The following is a 27,132-nucleotide window of genomic DNA, read 5'->3' as shown; positions in this document are numbered from 1 at the left end:
ATGAGTGCCAAAATGTTGAAGCTCCAACAATCACACAAGTCATCTTAAAAGTATTCCATAAGACTCTAGAGGTTAAATCAATGTCTTCAGAAGCTATATGATAGGTGTGGGTTAGAAACGGATCACTTTGACATTCTTCTTCTTCTTCTTGTTTTTCAGGTGATTCACATTCTTAATGCATACCATCCCCTACTGAGCAGGGACAGAATTTCTAGCAAAACATTAAAAAAATACTGACCGTTTCTCACCCACACCCATCATATCACTTCTGAAAAGGGATACACCGATTGTGAAATTCTGGGCCGATGCCGATGTTTAAAATAACAATTTGGACGATGCCCTTTTGTGCCAGTGAAACAAAGAAATCTTCATTATAAAAAATAAATTAGCTGTTTTTAAGTCTTTCAGCCCTGCATCACACATGATCTTCAATCATACAAATTTGTGAAATAACGTTTAATATAACAAAGTTATTGTGAAAAATTACTTTTTCAAGAGCCTTTTTAGCCTGCTATACACCTGCTATAAAGCAGAATATTTCACTAAATCACAGACCAGACAGTAAAATAATCTCACACCACCGACATTTTCTTGCACTTATTTGAAAACAAACCACACATGCGCATAGCATCTTTGCCCTCTTACGTCATGCCAGATTCATGTACCACCAGTGGCTGTGGGTGGTATTATAGTTCCACCTGTTGTATCTTCAACAAAACTGCGGTTGGGTAGGCAATTGTTGTTTAAGTCGACCGCAAATAAACAAGACATATAAACAGATAAACATCGGCCAGTGCCATCGGTGAATGAAATCGTATTTGCCGATGTCAGTCAGCAAGGCGAATATCGGTCGATACCAATGTTTGGCCAATGCATCGGTGCATCCCTACTTTTGAAGATATGGATTAAAACACTGCAGTCATATGGATTACTTTTATGATGCCTTTATGTGCTTTTTGGAGTGTCAAAATTCTAGCACCAATTCACTTACAGAGCATTGACCTACAGAGCTGAAATATTTTTCTAAAAATAATAATTTAGATTCTGCAGAAAAAAGAAAGTCATACATATTTGGGATGGCATGAGGGTGAGTAAATTATGATATAATTTTAGTTTTTGGCTGAACTATCACTTTAACAATTTATTGGACAAATATTTACATACACTCCTGAGTGCATCAGGCAGTCATCAATATATTTCTGTTTTCACGGAAGAGAAAAACTAAATTTTAAATGTGTATGCCCGCTAAAAGATAATTTTGTATTGAATATCACTGAATATACTGCTGCACTCTGGAATATAGCACATTATGGAAGCAAAATGAGTCGTGAATGCCATTTCAGGTTGACTTTAAAAGTGGACAAAATACATGCTCAAACTTGTCCATTCTGCTTTCTCAATATTTAGGCTTTCTAACAGATTAATGTGCTTTATGTTCAGCCAATGAGCTGAAAATGATGGATATTACTATTAAATTTACACTTATGTGAGACACTTATGAGAAACTAAGATGACTAGAAACAGAATGGAATCAAGGGGCAGATGGAAATATTGGAGTCAAGGGTCCTAAAATTGTCCTAGAATTGAGGTCTGGTTTATGGCATTTAGAGAACCGTCATTTCAACAAATGTCATACAAGACTGATTCATTTGTGATTTCCTCAAGAAAATTAGATTTCCCTTCCTTGAGAATATAACATTCAGAGTCACTGTAGGCAACCTAAAGGATTTTGTTTCTTGAAGCTCTGTGCTAAATGCTAACACACAAATGTCAGCTACATTGTAAAAAAAGAAATTATGTTTGGGTTCAATTTCTCCTGACAGACCGGGGCCATTAGAAATGGTTGTGGTGACTACTAGTTAGAGGTGGAATAGCTTAAAGTTGAAGCAAATTTAAAGAATTCTACAGACTGCTTCCTGGAATACTAGCCTTTGGTTAAATGTGGGTTTTTCCACATATATGATAATAAAATGCAAGAGCAGTACTTACACCAACAACAATCGACAACTCATCCTCCTGGGCTGATCTAACTGGAAGAACTTTCGATCTGCAGGTATAAATTTTACCCTAGGCTTCAGGGAGTATTAAAGGGATTTTACACATTACCGAGTGTGAGAGTATTTAATGGCTTTTATGGTACTGCCCCACTTGCATCCCACTGTATGCAAAATAAGCCCCAGCCTAAAGGTGTCAGAGGTGTGATGTAGTAAATGCTCATCTAACATAAAGGTAACTGTCTTGAGAATAGGGAAAATGGGCTTCTTTTTAAGAAATTTCTTAAGAAATGGTCAACAAAGAGTGTGATGTGTAGTATACCACATTGTTGACTTAAGCAAAATATCTAAGGGGGAATAGCCATACTTCATATGATACAATAATAGCGAATCGAGTTTATATAAAACAGGACCTGTACTAATTTATTACTCTTTTACTTCGATGTTTCTAGACAAGTTAAAGGTGTGGTAAAGACACTACAGTGCAGTCAACAAATCGATGGACGATTCAAGAGGGAAAGAGAAACTGCAAGGCGTGCACCGCTGCCACCCTGCAAAAACATAACCTCAGTTACACCCAGGGCTGACTGCACCCTTCACCTAAAAATAACTGTGTGCTTTAGGACAGCCACAGTCCCTAACTGTCTCAATACCTAAAAACAGATGCAATCCACATCACGCCCCCGGCTAGCTGGCTTGATTAGGCTGCCAATGGATGCCTGAACATATAACACACTGTCTCTGCCATGTCACCCTGACAAAACCCAAAGGCTGACACATGCAGAGGGTAGCTGAGTGTTTAACCAGTTTGACCAAAGTTTGTCCACAGCTGTTAATGATTATCAGCTGTCTGGCACACCCAAAGCAGAGCACTCAGTGTTCCTCCAATGATAATGCCTCGCTCTGCTCACCTCCCAGACTCAACTAATATGTCTCCACCCAAGAATGTGTCCAGAGCTCAATTTCAGAATATACCACAATAACATATCAATTGCTAAAAGGTGTTTTACGCTGAACAGTGACAAAATAATTTCTGTGTTTTCCCATGGCACTGCCCTCTAATACGAATGAGTAGATCAACTAAGGAACACTCTTGATTAGGAATGAACTTATTTATAGTGGCGCCATATTTGATTTTGGACAGGAATGAAAACAAGGCTGATAGAGATGTTTTGCGATATGGTTGCAAGGGTGAACTGGACGGTTTACTCCACTCTACTAAAAAGGCTGCTTGCTAGTCGAGTCAAAAGAGCCCACCCCGATGTCTCAACGGTTTTCTGGCACCGAAATATGAGTCTAGCTAAATGGTGGCTAGGGTGCCCTGGATGGTAGCTAGGCAGTTACGATGGCGATACATAAAGGCTGCTGGCTAATCGAGTCAAAAGTGCCCACTCCCAAGTCTCAATGATATTCTTAAGGCATCACTCTTTACAGTGGAAGTATATGGGGTTTGGTTGCTAGGGTTTCGGCTAAAGGTCTATACCTTTAAATTAAACATGGCGCTAATATGAAAAATGACCATACAAGTGGGGTTGGGAACCAAGAACCGGTTCTTATTCAGAATACCGGAATCATAGGATCCTTATGACTTTCGGTTCCGCTAACGGTTCCGCTAACGGTTCTCCAGCGTCCTCAAATACTCTTGAGTGTTTCCAGCAGCGCATCTCTGCAGCTGCACTGCCATCTACTAACTCTACAGCGTAAAACCACACAGCTCTAACAGTATATTTAACTCCCTATCGAACGAGTCTTGAGCCAGCTCTTTTCTGTCTCTGGAACTGTTACGGTTTATTTAACGATGACCGGTGTATCTATTAAATCAAGCAGTGCAGTTACTGACTGGTTGTTCATATGACAATGTATAATTAAAGATACACAAATTTTGTTGTAATAAGTGAAATTTTATAAAATAATAAATAAATGAAATATGTCATCACATTTCGTGTTGGTTTAGATTAAAAAAAAATGTCTATTTAAAATGGAGTAAGGATCTATCATTGGATTGTATTTATGTCTCTAAAAAGTCTGCAAACACACCTTTTACAAGAACTGTATTAAATGTATTTCTGATTTGTTATATCTGCTCTGCACAAATAAAAAACTAATAATTACTGGAATCGTTACTGGATCCATTAAGGAACCGGAATCAGAATCGTAAAATGTCTTATGATTCCCAACCCTTCATACAAGATTCAATAACTAAATAATTCTCTGCAACAAAATCACAGCTACAAATGTAGTTAAAGGAATAGTCCACCCAAAAATTACTATTGTATAATGCTTTACCTTTATCTTGTTTACTATAAATCTATATTTTCACCTGCCCTCCTATGTGCATTAATGAGAGGTCTGAGTTCTCCTTCTGTTTTAAAGCAATTCGTATTCTTTGTGCATATCGCCACATACTGGGCAGGGAGGAGAATGAAAAAAAAAAATGGAAGGATAAAGCAAATGAAAAGAAAAAAATTATTATATTTGCACAACAGCCCAGTAGGTGGCAATATGAATAAATCAATTATAGTTCCACGACAGCCCAGTAGGTGGCAATATGAATAAATCAATTATAGTTCCACGACAGCCCAGTAGGTGGCAATATGAATAAATCAATTATAGTTCCACGACAGCCCAGTAGGTGGCAATATGAATAAATCAATTATAGTTCCACGACAGCCCAGTAGGTGGCAATATGAATAAATCAATTATAGTTACACAACAGCCCAGTAGGTGGCAATATGAATAAATCAATTATAGTTCCACGACAGCCCAGTAGGTGGCAATATGAATAAATCAATTATAGTTACACAACAGCCCAGTAGGTGGCAATATGAATAAATCAATTATAGTTACACGACAGCCCAGTAGGTGGCAATATGAATAAATCAATTATAGTTCCACGACAGCCCAGTAGGTGGCAATATGAATAAATCAATTATAGTTACACAACAGCCCAGTAGGTGGCAATATGAATAAATCAATTATAGTTACACAACAGCCCAGTAGGTGGCAATATGAATAAATCAATTATAGTTCCACGACAGCCCAGTAGGTGGCAATATGAATAAATCAATTATAGTTCCACGACAGCCCAGTAGGTGGCAATATGCAAAAAGAATGTGAATCTGCAGAACTCTTGTAAACTTGTATAAGTGTGTTTGAAAGTAGATTTTTAGTAAAAAATAAAAAGGACTGTTTCCCACCCATACCTATCATATTGCTTCAGAAGACATGGATTAAACCACTAGAGTCTTATGGAATATGCTAACTGTATGCGCTGTTTGGAGCTTTAAAGTTCTGGTAACCATTCACATGCATTGTGAGGTCCTACAGAGCACAGATATTCTTCTAAAATATTCTTTGAAAAATAACTTAATTTATGTTTAAATTAAGCAGAAGAAAGAAAGTCATACACATCTGGGATGGCATGAGAGTGAGTAAATGATGACAGAATAACCCTAACCCATTTTTGGGTCAACTATCCCTTTAACTAAGCTGAATCCCTGAAAGTTCTGGGTAAAACTCAATGTTCTCATATCAAGAAATGGGATGCCACAAACTCGCTGACAACCGTTTAATACTAAGTGTCTAACAGAGCGGTTCACAAAATGTGTCATGTAAAATAAGAAAGCATGATAACAGACTTGAATTACTACATCCCAAATAAGTGAGAGGCTGCTGTCACTTTAAGAAAGTAGCTAAGATGGTGTCACTCCAGCGCGCTGCATTCGGCGCGTTTCCTTCCAGCCTTTACCGCTTAACAGCACTGCAGATAAGACGAGACAGACAAAAATGTACAACACAGACTTTGTTCTCAAGTTGCATAAGTGTTAGAAATTCATCCGCGTCGTCGTCAGGAGGCTTTCAGGTGAGCGCTGCACAGAAGGCAATAGAGCACGAGAAGCGTGCTAATCAGCCAGCAGCTCGTGCAGCTCACATATGATCGGCTCATGACGGTTAGCGGCGAGCTCACCGAACCCGGTAACTGCTCATAGATGATGAGGAACTATTGTGGTTTGCTCTCTTATGACAGTCATGCATACAAGAAACCAGGCAGCGACTATTGTTAAAAGTCAGTTCGTATAAAATGCACATACCGGCGATAGCAAACGAATAAACGGACTTACTTTTTTATTCCGAGTCTCCGTGTGCATCTCGGTAGCTAAGCGGCGTTGAAGGGGTGGAGTGGATGGGGGTCGATCGGGCGGGGTGATATTTGAATAACAGTGATCTCTTTATCAATTTCAGAGCAGAAAGGTGCGCTCGTTGCTTCGGTGGATCGCAGAAATCATATTCCCGGCGTCGAGAAATAAACCCTCTTTCCGTCGCCCCAGCTGTCTTTCGGTGTGTGCGAGACTGAGTGTATTTGTTGCCGTGTTTCAGGGTTGGGTTTGAGCTGCGAGTCTCTCCTCCGCCTCTCCCTGCTGCTGACCCCACCCTGCGTCCCCACCCCTTCAGTGTGTGTGTGTGTGTGTGTGTGTGTGTGTGTGTGTGTGTGAGAGAGAGAGAGAGAGAGAGAGAGAGGGAGGTAGCCGCGCCCTGCGCTCCTCTCTCTCTGCCCGCACTACAGCGATAATAGTATTTGAGTATCATCATGACCGTTGTGCGCGTTTAGTGAACACACCATGTGTCACCTCACCTAATGACGTCAAGTTACACCGGATGTTCTGAGCTGCTCAACTATATTGAGGTCTGTTCACTGAGACTTTTAATCATTTATTTTTGGAGTGTCCTAAAGGAAAAGTCTTTTGGAGAGCGTTGAAAAAAATATTTCTAAAAAGAAGCCAAGATTGTAACTGATGTTATGTTAAAGTGTATTTCAGATCGATAATGATAACAATGTAGTATTTATATGTGATTTAATAATTATTGTTATGCCTCATTATTATATATATAAAGTGAACCATTTAAAATTGAAACATTTTTGGAAACAAAATATGAAAGCGATACAAACTATGCAACTGTTCAGTACAGCATTTTTTTTTTTAATGTTTTTTTTGTTGCTTCACTATTATTAAATTTTTCTCTTTTACACCACTGCTTTTATATTGTGAATATGTACTCTTGTTTTACAATTTGAATCATTCCCAATAAAAAATATATATTAAAAAAAATACATTGGTCTGTCTGTCTGCATGAGCTACCTGAGACCATGTATTTTGATGACATTTAAGTCGACTTAAAAGATTGCATTAGCATTCATTGTCTGCCTTGGAGATTTAGCTTGTAACTGTAATAAAGTCTGTATTTGCAAAACAGAGAGACAGGACTGAGGGGTTGTGGTTGGGGATAGTGGTGGGTTTTTTTCTGTGTGAGATGCCTAAAACAACACACAAATGTGAGTTTACTTCTTTAAAACCTAACTTTAGGCTTTTTCTTATTCAAAATTATTTTATGACTTTTATTGAGTGTTCTATATCAAACAAGAAAGAGATCATTAAAAATCTTTATTGATGTTATTTGTTTAGCATATTTATTTGTGGGGTTTTTTATTATTTTAAATGTATTTGTAAATTTTTTGTTAAATATTGAAACTATATTTGCATAATTTTGGAGTCATAATCAAAATATGGTGACAAGCATGTCCCTTGACTTTTCAGTCATGAAAATGATTTGAAATAAATGCATCATTCTATAACCCAACCTTTTTGTCCATATTGTTTTATCATTTTTTAGAACATATATTTGAATTTGTCAACTTCCTGAAAAACACTGTCCCTTCTTCTGGTACACCACTTCTACAGTTATTTATGTGTACATTTTTACTAATTTTGTTTTCTCAGGTCAAGCATTAGTGCATGGTCTAACAAGTGTGCAAAAATGTATTTCATAATTGAAATAGAAAGTTTGTCCCTTGATGTCATTGGTGCATCAATATTAAAAACTTGTATTTTAAAAATATGAAAAGTTCTGAGGAAGAAGAGGCTGTTCAAATGTGCATAGTGATTTTTCCCACCATGGTGAAGAAGATATTCATTTACATTTTAACTAGAATTTTTCACATGGTTCATTGGTTACATTGTTTAATGTTCATGTGAAAGATTTTTATTTGAAAAGAAATATTTAATGATATGATTAATTGATTTTAGTCTGATCAGTGGTGTATGTTTTGTGATGCTTTTAGTGCCATCTTAGAAAACTAATTTTTAAGAGAATGTGTCACTGGTGTTACAACTCTTGCGTCATGAAAGAAAATTAAAAAATAAAATCAAGAACAGCAGTCAAGTTGTCTTTCATGAATACAAATAATGTTAAGATTTAAAAAAAAGTCACTGATTATGTTAGTCGGAAAATCCTAATTTCCTGAGAATTACCTTTTTATTATTTTATTCACTTGTTTATTTTACATTGTATTAAACTATCTCTGTGCTGTAGCCTACATCTCCTGTACCATTTCTACTTAAGAAATAAAAGCATTAAAAAAATAAATCCCTAAAACAAAATATTAAGTCTGACATTCAAAATGTGTTCAACTTAAAAGTAGATTCAATTTTATCATTTGTTTCTTGTGACTGCATAAAGCATTGACAGAGATATTCAAATATAGTGTCACATTATCAGAGTACAGTGTCCTTTTAGTTCTTGTTGAATAAATCACTCAAATGTTTTATTTGCGGAGCATCGAGATGCCTATCTAGTATTTTATTTTCCAACTACATTTCCCATAATCCTTTCAACCTACCCTTACTTCCTGTTTAAAAAGGAAGTTGTTCAATGGGAAACATGAAGTGGTAAGAGGCAAATCTATTGTAAGACACTTATCAAAGACTTTGTTATCGCTAGTTTAAACCTTAAATATACAATCCACTTCCCACGTAAAAAGAATAAGAAATATTACTTACTGGTTGCTGCTTTTCTGTCCGGTCGAATATAGTCAGAACTACTCCGTCCCACTAACGTGCTTAGCACAAGCCCCTGCCACTTTCGTTCACAAATCTAAAGGTGCCCTTGTGGTCGTCCAGAAAAGGGGGACAAATTGTAATAATTAAAATAGTTAAATATACAATTTTAAATCTTGTAATATTTTTACAATATCAGTAATAGTGTGTTAATAGGAGACTTCTTTGTATATTGAGGAAATATTAACGCAAACTAAGCGGAGTTGCCTTTAAGAGCGCACGCTAAAGCAGATCGGGGGCGGATTCCAATCGCAAGTGATCCTCTCTATGCCCTATATTCACTCGGAAATGCAGAGTAGAGCCCTTGAAGTGGGTAGTACTCTGAAAGAAACATGGCATGTATGACAGTACCATTCGCTAACAGTCTTGTGGAAGGGCCCTCCGAGAAAATATTAATTTCCTCATTTCGTTTTGAACAAGCTTTCGAGTGGCATCCCCTCCCGCAGGAGTGCCCTTCAAGGAAGCAAAATATGCAATTTTATCAAAACGATAAAAAAGTCCACTCCATTTATTGTGTTGTAAGTTCTTCAAAAGAATAATACTTGATTGCATTTCGACATGGCGAACCACTAGTGTAGACAGATTTATTAATTATAATGAGAGCGGTCGTGTCTATTTCAGTGATATAAATCTAATTATTCTTTATGGAATATTGACATAAACTGAAGGAGCAGTCAGGTTCAGTCAAAGCTAGTTTGGTTTTGTTGAAACTAATAAGCCATTAGATTAATCACTTTCAGAAAAATGCATTCTCCCTATACGCATATTTATCAGTCTTTGTAGGGCTCCAGAAACTCCACTGGCTGCCCTTACTCGCATGTTATTCAAGGACCCGGTAGCATTCATTGAACACAGTCGATCGCCTCGCGCTCGCACATTCTCACAGTACACCATGTTACTAATGCCATGGTACTGAATGACTGATCATGTTCATATTTAATGGCACTGTCATGGAACTCCAAGGTACTTAAAAAAACACACCATGACACATAAACATGTCTGAAAATAAATAAATATGCTCATGGACTTTTGGACTTTGTAGGCTATATCCTTCATATCTTTGTTAGCGAGTGTACAGCAAACACAATAGTGGGGGAAAACGCCCCCCACCTGTTTTCCCCTAAATAACCACTAGAGGGAGTCAAGATACATTTTTACTGTTGCTATGAAATACGTTGACAACGGGGATAAACAAATCTCCATGGAGAAGCTGACACCAGCGGCGTATTTGAAGAGAAGAGGATTACATGGTAAGCGCTATAATTTTCAGATATTATTAAACAAGTTTTTAAGAGAATATTGTTCTGCAGGATATCGCAGTGATGTATGATAGATGAACAGTGAAGTCTGTAGTTTGAGAGCATATGTTATTTATAAGGAATATAATTATATTTTTTAAATTAAACTATTTTATAAAAAGTCATAGCTTGTGGGGTAAAACGCCAGGGGGCATAGTTTCTCTCTAGCATAATTACTATAATAACACATTTCTGTCTATCAAATCCTTTGTTCTCTTACGAGAGGTTCTCTCGTATTGCGTAAGCTAGCTTACGCTACGGGAAAGATTCATCTTTTCTGAGATATTGAAGCCAAAAAAATTATCCTTAATTTTTGTATCCATTGTCAACGCAGTGCGGCAGCAGCAGACCTTGAGCGGGCTAGCTAGCGAGCTCATAGGTTGCTCTGCGGCAACTGCTGCAGCCTGTAGACGAGCTTGGGCGAACTCGCATCCAATGAGAGGCGTCCGCGCGCTCACTGCAACAAAGCCCGCCAAAATGGGCGTGACTAGAGTGCATATAAGCGTAGTTCGTAGGCTGGAACCCTGATTTTCATCTCTTCAGCGAAGCTCTTCGCATCTCTGAACTGGAAGCCGCGTCGCCGTTCGAGGGGCATCAAGCAAGCGTGGACAGCGCTCGAAGAAGCCGGCCGTCTTCGCCACCTTCAGCCGTCCTGCGAGCTACGCCATCCGGCGACGTATCCTTTTAAAGCAGGCTAGTTCTTATGAACTTCACAAAAGAGTACTGAGCGTCTTTTTAAAGATGTCTCGCTCCACTTGCGCCTCATGCCGCGCCCCTCTCAGCACCGGAGACCGCCACGTCATCTGCGCTCTCTGCCTGGGACTGGGGCATGCAGAGCTCGCCCTCGCTGAAGGCGGATCGCGATCTCTGCGAGGAGCTTCCGATGTCGACCCTGCGGGCTCGACTCGAGCGCTCAGGACTGAAGCCGCCGCGCGCCTTCCATTCAGCCGCGCAGTAAAAGCGCCGCTCTCAAAGGCTGCCGGAACCAGTGGTAGAAGCGATTGCCTCGCCGGAGCCCCTCCCTCGAGCATCGCCTTCACCCTCCCCGCCCACTCGGGACGCGCAGTTGCCGCCGAGCGGCTGCTCTGCTGCCATCTCGGACGAAGAAGCGGATGATAAGGGCTGTTCCATCATGGCTTCGGACAGCAAGGAGTGGTCAGGCTCACACGCCTCCTCCTCGGCCCAGGAATCCAGCAGGACCCGCGCCGGAGTCGAAGGGGAACTAACGCGCCTCCTCACACAGGCCGTCGACCGCCTCGGGCTCGAGTGGTCACCGCCCCTGAACAGGCTCCCAACAGACTCCACGCCGCACCTTTGCCCGCCCTCCGCGAGATGGCGGTCTAAGCTGGTGCTCCCGTCTAAGGCCTGCAGAACTACTTCCGCCTGTGTTGGCCGCGCCTATACCGCCGCCGGCCAAGCCGCATCTGCTCTGCATTCCATGGCCGTCTTACAGACAGAGGCTGTTTCAGATCTGACTAGCCGACTTGGGAGAAGCTGAACGCACTACGCGCCGCTGTCTCTGTCCGGTCTCTTCGGTTCCGCGGTGAGTGGCATTGTTGACCGTTTCTCGAAGCCCAAGCCATGAATCTCTTTCTGCCTCGTCGCGCTAGCTCCTCTGCAGGCCGCCCACGTGACCAGCCTCCTGCACGAGCCTCTTCACAGCGCCCAGCTCAACAAGCCAGACTTCTCAGTGTCGACAGGGCGGCCGCCCTCGATCGCGCTCAGACAGCCGCCCCCTGCGGGCCTCGGCCTAAGATTGTACTGAAACCTGAGCAACCGAAGTCCTCCTAGCGTTGTTGAGAAAACGACGGCTCAGTCCCGCCACGGCCGGACCACCGTCAAAGCTTCGCCCCTGTCAGTCCCCTTCTCTCAGGCTACTGCAGTGGTGGATTCAGCAGCCAACAAGCCGGTGATACTACCCGTTTGCCTGCACTCAAACGCCGTTTTCACGGCGACCCAAAGAAATCTTGTAAAGAGTAAACATGCCTTATGTGTAGAAAATGTGCCCACATTCCAGTGCTCACCCCTACACACAAGCATTACACATCCCGTGTCCCTATCAGAGCACACTCACATAAGCGGTTACGACCCGCTCGAGTGTTAGAGTTAATAAACGCCCACGAGCCCGTCGCGCTGCCCCTCCTCTGCCCGCTCTGTCACACGGCCAGCTGTATGTAAGTCCCGTACGCCCCCTGTCAGTCCCCTTCTCTCAGGCTACTGCAGTGGTGGATTCAGCAGCCAACAAGCCGGTGATATTACCCGCTTGCCTGCACTCAAACGCCGTTTCCACGCCGGCCCAAAATAGAGCCTTATGTGTAGAAAATGTGCCCACGATTCAGTGAACAGTTTGGGCCTTGCAGTCAATTGGACCAAGAGCTCACTACAGCCCAGTCAGGCAATTTCCTTCCTTGGAATAGAACTAGACTCAGTGGCAATGACGGCTCGCTTATCTACACAGCGCGCGCGCAGTGTGCAGCGACTAGCCGCGTCGTTTCAGATGAACAGCCTCACACATCTGAAGAAATTTCAGAGAGTGCTAGGCTACATGGCCTCAGCCGCAGCAGTACTTCAGCTGGGTTTACTGCACATGCGCCCGCTTCAGCATTGGCTAAACACCCGCGCGTCTCGCCGGGCTTGGGCCACAGGCCGCCAGCCCATCAAGGTGACTCAGACCTGTATTTCAGCTCTGCAGCCCTGGACAGTGGCCGAATGGTATCAGCGGGGAGTGACAATGGGAGCTGTATCTCGCTGAAAAGTCATCTCGACAGACGCGTCCAACACGGGTTGGGGCGCGGTCTGCGAGGGCTCTCCGGTTTTCGGCCTATGGTCAGTTCAGGAAAAGCTCCTTCACATAAATTGTCTGGAAATGATAGCGGTCGAGTACGCGCTCGTACGCTTTCTCCCGGTCATTCAGGGTCACCACGTCCTGGTCCGTTCGGACAACAGATCTGTGGTATCCTACCTAAACCGTCAGGGCGGTGTCAGATCCAGGAACCTCTTCCATCTGACGAAACGCATACTGAGTTGGTCCCAGTGTCACCTGCGCTCGCTGAGGGCGACGCACGTGCCAGGCCACCTGAACGACGGCCCGGACAGACTGTCCAGAGACAATATTCCCCCAGGGGAATGGTCCCTGCACGCTCAAACAGTCCAGACGTTATGGCACCTATTCGGCAGAGCGGAGATAGACCTCTTTGCGTCCAAAGAGAACTCTCACTGCCCAATATTTTTCTCGAAAGCGAGGACGCGCTGGCCCAGGACTGGCCCAGACGCCCGCTTTACGCCTTCCCTCCCGTCTCGCTATTGCCACAGGTAATGCAGAGGATCAGGGAAACGCGTCACTCGGTGCTCCTCATAGCCCCGCGTTGGGAGAATCAGACATGGTTCCCGGAGCTTACGCAGCTGTCACTGACAGCGCCGTGGCCCATCCCAGTGAGAGCAGATTTCCTCTCTCAAGCTCGCGGTACAATTTGGCATCCCCACCCAGAGCGCTGGGCGCTGCATGCGTGGGTGATCAACGACTACCCGTCGCTCTGCCAGAAGGAGTAATAAACACCATCATACACGCTAGAGCCCCTTCCACGAGAAGACTCTATGCGTCAAAATGGTCTGTGTGTTCTCAAAATGGTGCACCGACCGAGACCTGGACCCGCGGACATGTGGGGTGTCGTCGCTGCTCGTATTTCTACAAGAGCTGCTGGATAAGGGCAGATCCCCATCCACGCTCAAAGTGTATGTGGCGGCCGTTGTGGCGTTCGCTGAACCCCTGCACGGCCAGTCATGGGGTAAAACGAGCTGGTCATCCGCTTCCTCAGGGGAGCTAGAAGGATGAACCCCCGCGCCCCCATCGGTTCCTATCTGGGATCTTTCTATAGTTCTCGAAACTATGAAAGCCCCCCCTTTCGAACCACTTCAATCCGTGGATTTGAAATACCTTTCACTCAAAACCGTTTTTCTGACTGCCCTGTCATCAGTCAAACGTGTGGGAGACCTTCACGCGCTGTCTGTCAGCGCTGCGTGTCTTGAGTTTGGACCAAGTGACTCCAAGGTCATTGTAAAGCCTAGACACGGCTATGTTCCCAAGGTGATCGGTACTCCTTTCAGAGCACAGGTCATTTCCCTATCGGCGCTGCCAGCACCCATTAGCGAACGCGACGCCAATCTCCTTTGCCCGGTCAGAGCACTGAGATTGTATACTGCGCACTCCGCCGCTTTCAGACGCTCTGAGCAGCTTTTCGTTTCGTTCGGAGGGCGCACCAAAGGTCTCGCCGCCTTGAAACAGACACTATCTAGATGGATAGTGGACGCTATTGCTGCTACATACGCGTCAAAAGACCTGCCATGCCCGTTGGGCATTAGGGCTCACTCCACTAGAGGCATGGCATCCTCGTGGGCATGGTCCAGCGGGATTTCCATTCACGACATATGTGTGGCAGCGGGATGGACTTCCCCTCCACCTTTGTCAGATTTTACAATATGGAAGTGCCCGCTCTGCAGGCAAAACTACTAGCGGTTTAATACGCTACAGCTCCCTGGTGAGCTGCACTGATGGGACACATTCCACACAGACCGGCACCGCCGCTCTGTCGTTCCCTTCCCACTATGTGCTTATGTATTACACAATCAATGACCCGCATTCTTGCCGGCCAAATATTATTTCCCCACTCATAAGGGCTCCCACGGGTCCCCCTTAATTCCCTGGGGCTCATACAGTGGATGCTTGGCGCGCACGGCGTTGACAATGGGTTCCCGTAGCGTAAGCTAGCTTACGCAATACGAGAGAACCTCTCGTAAGAGAACGTATCGGTTACCTAACGTAACCTCGGTTCTCTCTAGATGAGGGAACGAGTATTGCGTAGCCGGCCGTGCTCACGCCCACGGCGACTTTTCGCTTCAGTCAATGAAAACCAGGGTTCCAGCCTACGAACTACGCTTATATGCACTCTAGTCACGCCCATTTTGGCGGGCTTTGTTGCAGTGAGCGCGCGGACGCCTCTCATTGGATGCGAGTTCGCCCAAGCTCGTCTATAGGCTGCAGCAGTTGCCGCAGAGCAACCTATGAGCTCGCTAGATAGCCCGCTCAAGGTCTGCTGCTGCCGCACTGCGTTGACAATGGATACAGAAATTAAGGATAATTTTTTTGGCTTCAATATCTCAGAAAAGATGAATCTTTCCCGTAGCGTAAGCTAGCTTACGCAATACTCGTTCCCTCATCTAGAGAGAACCGAGGTTACGTTAGGTAACCGATACGTTTTACACTTAATGCAGGATAACTAGGTGGTAAAATCAAAATATTTGAACAAAACATGAAAAAATTACCTCAAGTGAGCATAAGCTAGTTAGCTTGCTAGCACAGTCAGCTGATGGAAGGTGGTTAGGTGACACAAGGATAAAACAGTGGCTTTTAATGCATTTATTGAATATATTTCACTACATAAATATACTAATTTATAAGTTTAATATTTATTTAGGTTTTTCTGTTTGTTTTGATTATAGTGGTGAACAAATACATCAATTATCAACCCCATGTAGGCCTATTATAGAAATTTGAACTTCATATATATTTTTTTCTCTCCTTATAGATGCGGACATATAAGAGACAAAGTAACCGTGGTGCTTAAACAGAGCAAGCTCTACAAAATACCCTCAGAGCTATTGAAGAGGGAACTGCTTTGAAGGCTGCAGCCCATCAATTTGGAGTCCCCCAAAGACCTTGATTTATTAATTACAACATATTTGTTTGTATGTCTTAGTTATATGTTATATGTAATATCAAATGTAAAAAATATTCCTGAAATAAACATTAATATATATAGATGTTGATACATTACTTGCCTTTTACTTTTAGAGATTAAAAACAATAGTCTTGCTGCTGATCTATGAAGCAAACTGGCTGTTATGAAAGGGGGCATTTTACCCCACCTTGGGGGGCGTTTTACCCCACCGCTGGGGCAAAACGCCCCTTTTGAACAAAAATATTTTCAGTCAAAATACTAATTAATCATGAAGGCTGAGCAATTTTATTATTTAGTAAATAACTCCTGCCACAGTCACTCAAATCTGGGATTGCAATTCTAGTCACATTTATTTTTTGTTTCACAGTAATGTCACCTTTTCCTTAAGGGGGGCGTTTTCCCCCACTCTACCCTAATCAACTCAAAATGCAGTGCTTTGTTATAGTAGAAAAACAAGTTTTCAAATGGCCTGCCTCACTAAACTAATCCTACTTCTAATTTTTTTTATTTCCAATCGTTTTTAACAGACCTCCCTATTCATCCTTTTTATTCTTTTTGAATTATTTGCTGAAAAAGTTGCAGATTGTGTTATCCAAGTTTCATCAGTCCCGTCTTTCCTGCATTGGTGTATGAGTGTGAATGTGTGTGTGAATGGGTGAATGGAACAGTATAAAGCGCTTTGGTAACCTCTAAGGTTAAAAAAAGGCACTATATAAGGCTCATTTGCTATGCTCCCGTATTTCACACCCATCTCCTGTTTTGTTATTTCTCCCGAGAAACTCCCGTAATTTGTATGGCCCAAACCTAATTATATGAATAATCACATCACTATATTATTCCAAGGTTGTCCAGTTGCCAGATCTTGTATGAAACGCATCCTACTCAGCACATTCAATCAAAACGGCACAATTTGTATGTATTTAGCCTGCCTCTGTCATCCCACTTTTAACGGTTAAACACTAAAGTCTCTTGGTATATTTCGGTCATGTACGACTGACATGAATGACTCACTCATAGCACACAAGATGCTCATTTGTCGCCACCTAGTGACATTTCCAGAAGGGGTCACTGAACTAATCAGTTAATAAAATTCAACAAATTTGTGAAACAGAAGCAAGCCTCACCAAAATACTGCTAATTCTGCACAATTGTAAAGAATTAGCCCCCTGTGACCTCACACAGAGTAGCCTACCTAAGAGAATTGTTTAGTCGTAAAAAGTGTGCTGTGGCAGAAAAATGGTTGGGAAACACTGATCTAAGTCACTTAATGTTTGGGGGACACTACAGAGTCTGCTTTTCTTTTAGATAATTTCTTTTGGTTCCAATGATTTATTTATTTAACTTTATAAATGACTTAAAACAATATTGTAGAGTTTGGTATAAATATAAAATGATTTTACAGCCTGTAATATCATTAAGTATCCACCTTTGTTTTTAATTCTGGCACCCGTTTAATTTTTCCTTTTTGCTATTTTATGGTTTGCACAATTAAAACTATGTAAACATATGTACATTTATTTGAATAAACATTTCTCTGTATTGTTCTTGGATGTTCCAATTAAAAAGACATGTTCGTTAATTTAACTACATTTCCCATCATCCTATCTACCTCTGCTTCCTTCCTGTTGAAACCGGATATTTTGGGTACAATCGGAAACATGAAGCGGTAAGTGACAAAGACCCCTTTTATGCTTTTCTGTTGTTTGATTCGTTCGTTTTCTTTGTAAATCGCCTCTGTTGTGATTTTTTGAAAGTAATAACAAAGCTTACTTACAGGTCGTGAGTTTGCTGTCGGGTCAAATATAGTCGGCACTCTCCCCTCCTTCAATAAGAGTTTACTTGCAAAGCCTGCGTTAAATTGTGGCAGATTCACAAAACAGTCCGTTGTGAAATGTGCCGAACAAACTGTTAATGTCGGACAGTAACGATCAGGGACCTCGGTGTAGAGAAACTTCAGCCACTCGTTTCTCATGTTGGGATCCTTTGGAAGTTTGTGCAGAGACGCAGGTTCAATCCTACAGCCAGGAATGGCACAGCGCTTGATGGTTTTCCCCCACATCTAAAATAATAGTGTTTTCTTCTTCTGGTGTTTAGCTATATTGTATTTCTTCCATATAGTTTCACTGTGACTGGGCGAGCCATAGACGTGGGCGATCTTATTTTAATGAGCTCATGGCTGTGACGTCAATACCACGACCAGTTTCTGTTGCTTTATTTTCTATAAATGGCTGGGGAGAGATTTTTTTGCATTATGAACGTTAGGGTTTGTCTAAGTCTACCTGATATGTTTTAAAAAAGCAAGGGAAATCTTGTTTTTCATGCTATTGCTCCCAGAAAATATCACCAGTAATTTTATTGGCAACCCTTTAAAGAGAGTTCGCCCAAAAATGAAAATGTTCTACTAATTTACTCACCCTCAGGTAATCTTAGATATCTTTGACTTACTTTCTTCTTCAGAACACAAATGAAGATTTTTAGAAGAAAATCTCTGCTCTTAATGTCCACACAATGCAAGTGAATGGTGACCAGAACTCTGAATCTTCAAAAAGCACATAATGGCAGCATAAAAGTAATCCATAAAACTCCAGTGGTTTAATCATTGTCTTATGAGGTGATATGATAGGTGTAGTTGTGAAACAAATCAATATTTAAATTCTTTTTTTTACTATAAATCTCCACCTTTGGCCAGTCCCGACCACTCAGTGGCAGTATGCAGGAAGAATGCCAACTGCCAAAAAGAAAAGGAGAAAAATTAGAAAGTAAAATTGGAGATGTATAGTAAAAATCATATCATATAGATTCTGAAAACATGGATTAAACCAATGGAGTTGTATGGATTACTTTTATGATTCCTTTATGCACTTAAGGAGTTTCAAAGTTCTGCCCACCATTAATTTGCATTGTATGGACCTACAGAGCTGAAAAATGCTTCTACAAATCTTCGTTTGTGTTCTGCAGAAGAAAGTAAGTCATACACATCTGAAATGTCTTGAGGGTGAGTATATGATGAGAGAATTTAAATTTTTTGGGGGAAATACCCCTTTAAGAATTTAATTCTTGAAATTCCTACGAATGGAATATAAAAACACTCAGAATCAGAATGTATGTTGAATGCAAGCTTAAGTTATGCTCTGTATTTGTTGGTGTTTATTATTACATATGGTGTTATATAATAGTGTATTTACATTTATTTAAATTTAATATTACTACCACACCACTCTACAGTGTCCTGTTAGTGCTTGTTGAATTAATCTCTCGTGTGTTTATTTCAGATTTTTTATTTTTTTAATAAATTCTGAAACTACAATCACATTAAGGAATCACTACATTAAGTATTTATAAAAATAAAAATAATATATATATATATATATATATATATATATATATATATATATATATATATAATATAAATAATTAGAATTACAAGACATCCATACACATTGTGGGATTAAGTTAACATTTTGGTGATGACGTATGACATTGCCATTCTTGATAGGCTTTATAAGATTCACCTTACACAATTGATGGAAATGTTTATTGCACTTTTCAGGGTCACTCGTACCTGCGACGATGCACCCATTCCTGAAGAACAGGAGACAGAGGGCCAGAGACAACTACACAATCTACTATTACAGCAACTAGACACAGATGTAGACATTGAGCGGTTAGTTTCTGTTGTCTAAGCATGGCTTTATACATAATTATTATTTTTATTTTGCCCATAGATTTTTACAGGGAATATGTAACAGTAGCAGCAGTGACCTGTGTTGGTTATTTTATAGATTCCATTTTAAAAGTCTCATGGCATTGTACTGCATGTAGATCAAGAAATGTTGCCCTCTTAATGATTATTGAGTGTGACATGGCTGGTTAAAAGATCTGGGTTTGTAAATGAAAGGTTGTAGGCTAAAACGCCAGATTGGGCTCCTCGTAAACTACAGCCTTTGTGCTTTTGAACCAGGCAATTAACACCAAGTTTATCTAATATGACTGCATCTGCAGGAAATGTTACATTGGATTAAATTTGTGTATATATATATATATATATATGCAAAATTAATTATTGCTGTGGAAGTTGTTTGAAAGGGTTTCTTTCTTATAGGTGTGTTGCTAAGAAGAAATGCTTTGCTCCAGCAGCAGTGTACAAGCCATTTGGGGAGCTGGCAGCTGGTGTGAGGAGTCTGTCCCAGTTCCAGGTCTTACAGGATGGAGACCAGGAACTGGCCACTCTGAGAGAATTGGGCCTCACAGATTCTGAAATAGAGCTGTGGAGATGCAGGGACCTACCAGAGCCTTCATGGAAGGTCAGAATTACATGAATGTTGGGTTAGGGATAATGTACAGTCAGCCGGTCATTATTTCAAAAATAAACCTCACAGGGGGGATCAGGACTTGTATCAGCCCAAAAGTAAATCAACATTAAATATTGATTTGAATTTAGATTATTTTATTAACATGAGCAGAGATACTGTATGTAGAAAGCATAAGTTCTGTAGAGATTCAGTGTTGCCAAGGACAACAGTCATTATTAAGAAATGTTTCATTGCTGAATGACACAATTGACCTATTAGAATCAAGTATTTCATAGAGTCATATAATAATATGCTTTTGCAGAATATGTTGTTAGGCGATTGATTTTAACTGAGAGCAAACCGTGGTACTTGGTGTTAGTTCACCCAAAAATGAAAATTCTCTCATCATTTACTCACCCTTATGCCATCCCAGATGTGTATGACTTTCTTTCATCTGCTGAACACAAATTAAGATTTTAGAAGAATATTTCAGCTCTGTAGGTACATACAATGCAAGTGAATGGGTGCCAAAATCCAAAAGTACTCCAGAGACAGATGAGACTGGTGATTAAATCAATGTCTTCTGAATCGATATGATAGGTGTGGATGAGAAACAGATTAATATTTAAGTCCTTTTTCCTTCACTTTCACTTTCTCCTTCCTCTGTTTTTGGTGATTTGTGTTTATTTTGCATATTGCCCCCTACTGGGCAAGGAGAATTTATGACAAAAAAAGACATAAATATTGATCTGTTTCTCACCCACATTTTTCATATCTCTTCTGAAGATATAAATTTAAACACTTTGGATTTGAAACGTTTGGATTACTTTTATGCTCCCTTTATGTGGAATTCTGGCACCCATTCACTTGCATTGTATGGACCTACAGAGCTCAAATATTCTACTTAAAATCTTATTTTGTGTTCATCAGATGAATGAAAGTAATACACATCTGGGATGGCATGAGGGTGAGTAAATGATGAGAGAATTTTCATTTTTGGGTGAACTAACACCAAGTAATTTTTGGTTGAACTATTCCTTTAACATGCTGTTGATAAGAATTGGAAATGGAGGATATGTAGTGTCATTTGTAGGTCAACTCATGTAATGTGTCCATTTAACCATTTTCTTAGGATAGCGGGGTTTGTGTGGCACCCGATGCGAGGAATGAGCGTCTGCAAGCCATCCAGTTTAAACTTGCGGCACATGCGGAGCTGCTTTCCCGACCTCAGCGTTTCTCGAGCAGTCGGCCTCTCTCTCGCAGGGAGATGGAAATCGAGAAGGCTCTTTTTCATGGCAGTGACCGCAGCAGCTTCCTCACCGCCCTTTACCATCAAGGTTTAGAGTATATCTACATAATGTTGTTCAGTCATGATGTCAATTTGTAGGCAAACCCAGAAGGCTTTTTCACCATGGATTCCCTCAGGAATTTTCAGTGGGTTGTTTGTAAAGCTTTTTCGCTTCATAAGTAAAATAAGGTCTGAATTTAATACTACTTCAAGAGACTGTCATATGTATTACTTGTTTTACAACATAAATTACCAACATTTATCACATAAACAGGAATTTTGCAGCCGCTGTGTTTTTAGAAAAGTTAAGTTGCAAAAAGTTGCTACATAAAGCAATTATTTTCACATCCTTGTGGGAGTTTTGTCTTTATTTGGCATCTTTTTAACATTTTAAACTTTAAAAAAAAACATAGCAGCCTCAAATTTCAACACTGTGTAATTTATGTTGTAAAACAGAATGATGTAAATCAACAAACACAATTGTAAAAACCCACTGGAAATTCCCAAGGCACAAAAATGCTGATTCTCATCCAGGTTTTAAGACTACACACTATGGAAGCTGGAATTGAAAAAATTAAGATATATATATATATATATATATATATATATATATATATTATTCTGTAATTCTAACTTTTTCTAACAATTGTGACATACTTTCTTGTAATTGTGAGTTTACATGAAGTCATGTTTGCGAGTTGAGATAGAAAAGTCGCAATTGCGAGATATTAAGTTGGGATTCTGAGATACAGTCGCAATTGCGAGATATAAAGTTGGGATTCTGAGATACAGTCGCAATTACGAGATATAAAGTTGGGATTCTGAGATATAGTCGCAATTGCGAGATATAAAGTTGGGATTCTGAGATATAGTCGCAATTCCAAGTTGAGAAATAAAGTTGCAGTTGCGTGAAATAAAAATTCCAGATATGAAGTCGCTGTTCTGAGATATAAAGGCACAATTGCATGTTGAGTTATGTTAAATTAAATTGCAAATGCTAGATATATACTTGTGATTCCAAGAAGTAAAGTCACAATTGTGAGTTGAGATATAAAGTCACAATTGCAAGAAATAAAATCGCAAATGTGCTATATAAAGTTGTGAGAAGTAAAATTGCAATTGAGTGATATAAGTCACTACTGCAAGTTGAGATATAAGGTTGCAATTGTGAGAAGAAAAAAAATGGAAATGCAAGACATAAAGTAGCAGTTCTGAGATATTAATTATCAATTGCGAGAAATAGTCACAATCGTGAGATATGAAGTCAGAATTACCTTTTTCTATGTTTTTCTGCAAGGCACCATAACAAACTGATTAGTTCTATACTCAATTAATGTTCCTGTTGCCACTTTTGTCCGTTAAAACCTTTTTTTCTATCCTCAGGTGATGAGTCACAGGTCAGCAAGCAGGGGGCAACACCTGCAAATGCAATGGACACTTTCTGTAGAGATTTTCTGAAGGATCAAAACCAAAACTTGAATATCTCAGAGAGTTTTCTGCAACCACAACCAAAATCTTGCATTAAAGAAACAATTGTCACCAATGTCCATCCTAAATCATCATGCTCTGATACTGACCAAAGTGACGGAGTCGGCGTCTCCAGTCAATGTAAAGAGGAACACAAGTGCTTGGAATCAGGCCATATGTCGGACACTATCAACCCTCCACAGTCCCAAGAGAAAAGTGTTGTGCCAAGGAAAATGACAGTCAGCCAATCCATTCGTACACTGAATTCTTCTTTAGTGCAAGGTCATGATGGGCCAGTTACAGTCAGCGGAAAGATAAAGGATATTTCAGATGAAGAGATCAAGAATAATCGGGACACAGAAGAGGCTATACGGAATATTCCACGTTTTAAGAACTACCAGAGAGGGAACCCAAGCAACGTAAGCACTGCTGATAGTAACTGCTTATTGATTAACTGCTTTTGAAATGTTTCTGAAAGAGAAATATCTTTACCCTGCAAAAAAAGTGGAGTAACAGTTTTAGCAGCCCTTGAAGTCAAGGATACATCAGGTCATATTTCATTTTGTTTTTATCAGACTCCATAAGATCTCTTTACATGCTCAATTTTCATTCCTTTGTTGTCATACTTTGTATTGAAACAGGAAGTTGGGGTGGGACATATCGAAGGACTGTTGAAAACTTTAAAGAACTTCTCTCTCTTTTATTTGTGTAGGTGCTCTGTGTAAAGAACGTGAGTCCACGGGCTTCATTGGCTCAGCTGGTTTCTCTCTTCACTAGGTTTCAGAAAGATGACACACAACCCATTCTGTACCGACTACTGACGGGTCGACTCAAAGGACAAGCTTTTATTACATTCTTTGGTAAGAAAAAGACTGTAAACAAATATTGACATACAGTATCTCACAAAAGTGAGTACACCCCTCACATTTTTGTAAATATTTGATTATATCTTTTCATGTGACAACACTGAAGAAATGACACTTTGCTACAATGTAAAGTAGTGAGTGTACAGCTTGTGTAACAGTGTCAATTTGCTGTCCCCTCAAAATAACTCAATACACAGCCATTAATGTCTAAACCGCTGGCAACAAAAGTGAATACACCCCTAAGTGAAAATGTCCAAATTGGGCCCAATTAGCCATTTTCCCTCCCCGGTGTCATTTGACTCGTTAGTGTTACAAGGTCTCAGGTGTGAATGGGGAGCAGGTGTGTTAAATTTGGTGTCATTGCTCTCACACTCCCTCAAACTGGTCACTGGAAGTTCAACATGGCACCTCATGGCAAAGAACTCTCTGAGGATCTGAAAAAAAGAATTGTTGCTCTACATAAAGATGGCTTAGGCTGTAAGAAGATTGCCAAGACCCTGACACTGAGCTACAGCACAGTGGCCAAAACTATACAGCGGTTTAACAGAGGTTTTTTAACATATCCAGAGGTTGTCTTTGGGAAATAGATGTATGAGTGTTGCCAACATTGCTGCATAAGTTGAAGGAGTGGGGGGTAAGCCAGTCAGTGAGACCATACGCCGCACACTGCATCAAATTGGTCTGCATGGCTGTCGTCCCAGAAGGAAGCCTCTTCTAAAGATGATGCACAAGTAAGCCCGCAAACAGTTTGCTGAAGACTAAGGACATGGATTACTGGAATCATGTCCTGTGGTCTGATGAGACCAAGATAAACCAGGTGAGGAGTACAAAGACAAGTGTGTCTTGCCTACAGTCAAGCATGGTGTGGGACTGTCATGGTCTGGGGCTGCATGAGTGCTGCCGGCACAGGGGAGCTACAGTTCATTGAGGGAACCATGAATGCCAACATGTACTGTGACATACTGAAGCAGAGCATGATCCCCTCCCTTCGGAGACTGGGCTGCAGGGCAGTATTCCAACACGATAACGACCCCAAACACACCTCCAAGACGACCACTGCCTTGCTAAAGGAGCTGAGGGTGAAGGTGATGGACTGGCCAAGCATGTCTCCAGACCTAAACCCTATTGAGCATTTGTGGGGCATCCTCAAATGGAAAATGGAGGAGCACAAGGTCTCTAACATCCACCAGCTCCGTGATGTCATCATGGAGGAGTGGAAGAGGACTCCAGTGGCAACCTGTGAAGCTCTGGTGAACTCCATGCCCAAGAGGGTTAAAGCAATGCTGGAAAATAATGGTGGCCACACAAAATATTTACACTTTGTGCCCAATTTGGACATTTTCACTTAGGGGTTTACTCACTTTTGTTGCCAGAGGTTTAGACATTAATGGCTGTGTATTGAGTTATTTTGAGGGGACAGCAAATTTACGCTGTTATACAAGATATACACTCACTAATTTACATTGTAGCAAAGTGTAATTTCTTCAGAGTTGTCACATGAAAAGGTATAATCAAATATTTACAAAAATGTGAGGGGTGTACTCACTTTTGTGAGATACTGTAACTGTAATATAATTTAAAATGGCCAGTTCTAAATGACCTATTAGACATTTACTCTGTATGCTTAAACTCGGTCTACTAAACATACTCTTTAACATTCATTTGCAGAACTTGAAATAACACATCTGGATATGTGTACACAGTATTTTAGGTAATATGAGGATTAACTGTCTTTTGTGTTTCACAGATGTAGAAAGTGCCCAAACAGCTCTGGACCTGTTAAATGGATACAGGCTGCTTGAAAAGCCTCTAATCATTGAATTTGGCAGAGAGAGAAATGAAGACAACAATGCAAAGACTGACCGATCCTCTGTAGATCCCAACACCACTTCAACCCAACAGGATGGACAATCCTACAATGAAAAACCTGCCTAAATAAATTAACTTTTATTTGTTGACTTTTGTAAATGCTGTATATGCTGTTTATTAAACAAAAACAATCAGTTTTCTTTTTTGTCTTTGTAAATGGTGTACATTCTATTTATATGTAAATATAAAATTCACATTGTGAATCTCTGTTCTGTTCAACTGTTTATATCTGTACTAAGATGCATTTGTTACTCTTCTGTTGACCAGCAGGTGTCGCCCATTTCCCATTTTTTTTTTATACCAGCTCTCTGAGAACAGCATTCAAAATTTACAGGTAGGTATAGCTGCAGATCTCCAAATGGGGGTGGAATCTCCTAAAGGGGGCGGGATATCTCTAGAAGGGGCTGGGTCAGCTTCAAAAAGGGTTGACAAGTCCACACATGGTAAGGCCCTGTTTGTCTTTGCTAGCAGTTTGGAGCTTGGCCTAGCTATATCCTTGAAATTTAAAGCAAAACCCAAATTTGTTTTGCAAGTAAATAAAACAGTTTGCCTACAACTTTATTAAGAACTGCAACGTTACATGTGGAGTGGTGGTGGCGTAGTGGGCTAAAGCACATAACCAGTAATCAGAAGGTCACTGGTTCGATCCCCACAGCCACCACCATTGTGTGCTTGAGCAGGGCACTTATCAGGGGGATTTTCCCTGTAATAAGTGCACTATAAGTCGCTTTGGATAAAAGTGTCTGCCAAATGCATAAATGTAAATGTACATGGCTTAAATTGAATTATAAGAACAATCAAGCCTATCTCGCTTTGAAATCGAAGACACACAAAAGTACAAATAAAGCAGACGTTGCACACTTTCATATTGTCACAAAATATGCAAACGTTCAAAACAGCTAAATTCAATTTTCAAAGCCCAAAATAACTTTTTTTTTTTTTATTAAAAAATTATGTGGGGGGAAAACAGTTCCATGGCAGGTAAGAAATGTTTACATGTTCATAAATTATTTCTGGAAAAACATCAAATAACTTTATTCATTCAGCTTGATGTCAGACATAGGCTAAACAGTAGTATTTTGCAGGAACTGAACATTAACCTGTTGCTTTAGTGAGATTTTGAAACCAGCTAAAAATATTTTGCTATTTAAGAGGAGATTCCAGGATTAGCCTATATTTGAGAGATGGGGCACTAGATTTGTGGCTGCTTCTCTACTAAGGTTGTGTTTGCAGTCAATGAACTTGACAAGTACAGGTCTCAACAACAGAACCAATTACATTTCAATATGGTGTTTACAACAGTATCTTTCCCACCTAGTTACACATTAAAATCAAGGTAAAATCAATGCAGCAGAGTTTCAGTTGGAGTGGTTGAAGAGTACTGTTAATCATTTGTTTAAATGCTAACATCAGAGTTAAACCTCTATTTA

The 27,132-nt window shown here is 40.6% G+C and overlaps 2 protein-coding genes across 5 annotated transcripts in view; one reads left to right on the top strand and one right to left on the bottom strand.

The window, feature by feature from the left end:
- Positions 1 to 18,347, bottom strand: part of klf8 (Kruppel-like factor 8) — a 50,019-nt gene extending 31,672 nt beyond the window's left edge. Inside the window, exon 1 of one of the 2 annotated variants that reach the window (XM_052100799.1) lies at positions 17,695 to 18,347. In XM_052100799.1, the coding sequence (XP_051956759.1) occupies positions 17,695 to 17,979 (285 nt within the window). In that variant the 5' untranslated portion in view covers positions 17,980 to 18,347. Of the gene's footprint in view, positions 1 to 6,115; positions 6,490 to 17,694 lie in introns of those variants that run through there. The other variant, XM_052100800.1, reaches the window with a different exon arrangement.
- On the top strand, positions 8,704 to 25,871 carry rbm41 (RNA binding motif protein 41). 3 transcript variants are annotated; one of them, XM_052100798.1, is made up of 7 exons: positions 8,704 to 8,719; positions 19,471 to 19,584; positions 20,023 to 20,224; positions 21,345 to 21,549; positions 22,884 to 23,386; positions 23,680 to 23,827; positions 25,581 to 25,870. In XM_052100798.1, the coding sequence occupies exons 1-7, from the start codon at positions 8,712 to 8,714 to the stop codon at positions 25,766 to 25,768; spliced, it is 1,368 nt and encodes a 455-aa protein (XP_051956758.1). In that variant the 5' UTR covers positions 8,704 to 8,711; the 3' UTR covers positions 25,769 to 25,870. The 3 variants fall into 3 exon arrangements, with proteins under 3 accessions (XP_051956758.1, XP_051956756.1, XP_051956757.1); XM_052100796.1 differs by lacking the exon at positions 8,704 to 8,719 and adding an exon at positions 17,492 to 17,586; XM_052100797.1 differs by lacking the exon at positions 8,704 to 8,719 and having other exon boundaries at positions 19,369 to 19,584; positions 25,581 to 25,871.
- The last annotated feature ends 1,261 nt before the right edge of the window (positions 25,872 to 27,132 follow it).

This window comes from Xyrauchen texanus, chromosome 31 (assembly GCF_025860055.1).
Source record: "Xyrauchen texanus isolate HMW12.3.18 chromosome 31, RBS_HiC_50CHRs, whole genome shotgun sequence".
NCBI lineage: Eukaryota > Metazoa > Chordata > Actinopteri > Cypriniformes > Catostomidae > Xyrauchen > Xyrauchen texanus.
The sequence above is the reverse complement of the archived record's forward strand: the minus strand, read 5'-3'. Positions and strand labels throughout refer to the sequence as shown.

What these genes read in the sequence shown, in the direction of transcription:
- rbm41 (XM_052100797.1), top strand. Translation starts at nt 19,388, where the DNA reads ATGACGTATGACATTGCCATTCTTGATAGGCTTTATAAGATTCACCTT. An exon ending in TACCAGAGCCTTCATGGAAG is followed by an intron (nt 20,225 to 21,344) that starts GTCAGAATTACA and finishes CCATTTTCTTAG; the next exon opens with GATAGCGGGGTTTGTGTGGC. An exon ending in AGAGAGGGAACCCAAGCAAC is followed by an intron (nt 23,387 to 23,679) that starts GTAAGCACTGCT and finishes TTATTTGTGTAG; the next exon opens with GTGCTCTGTGTAAAGAACGT.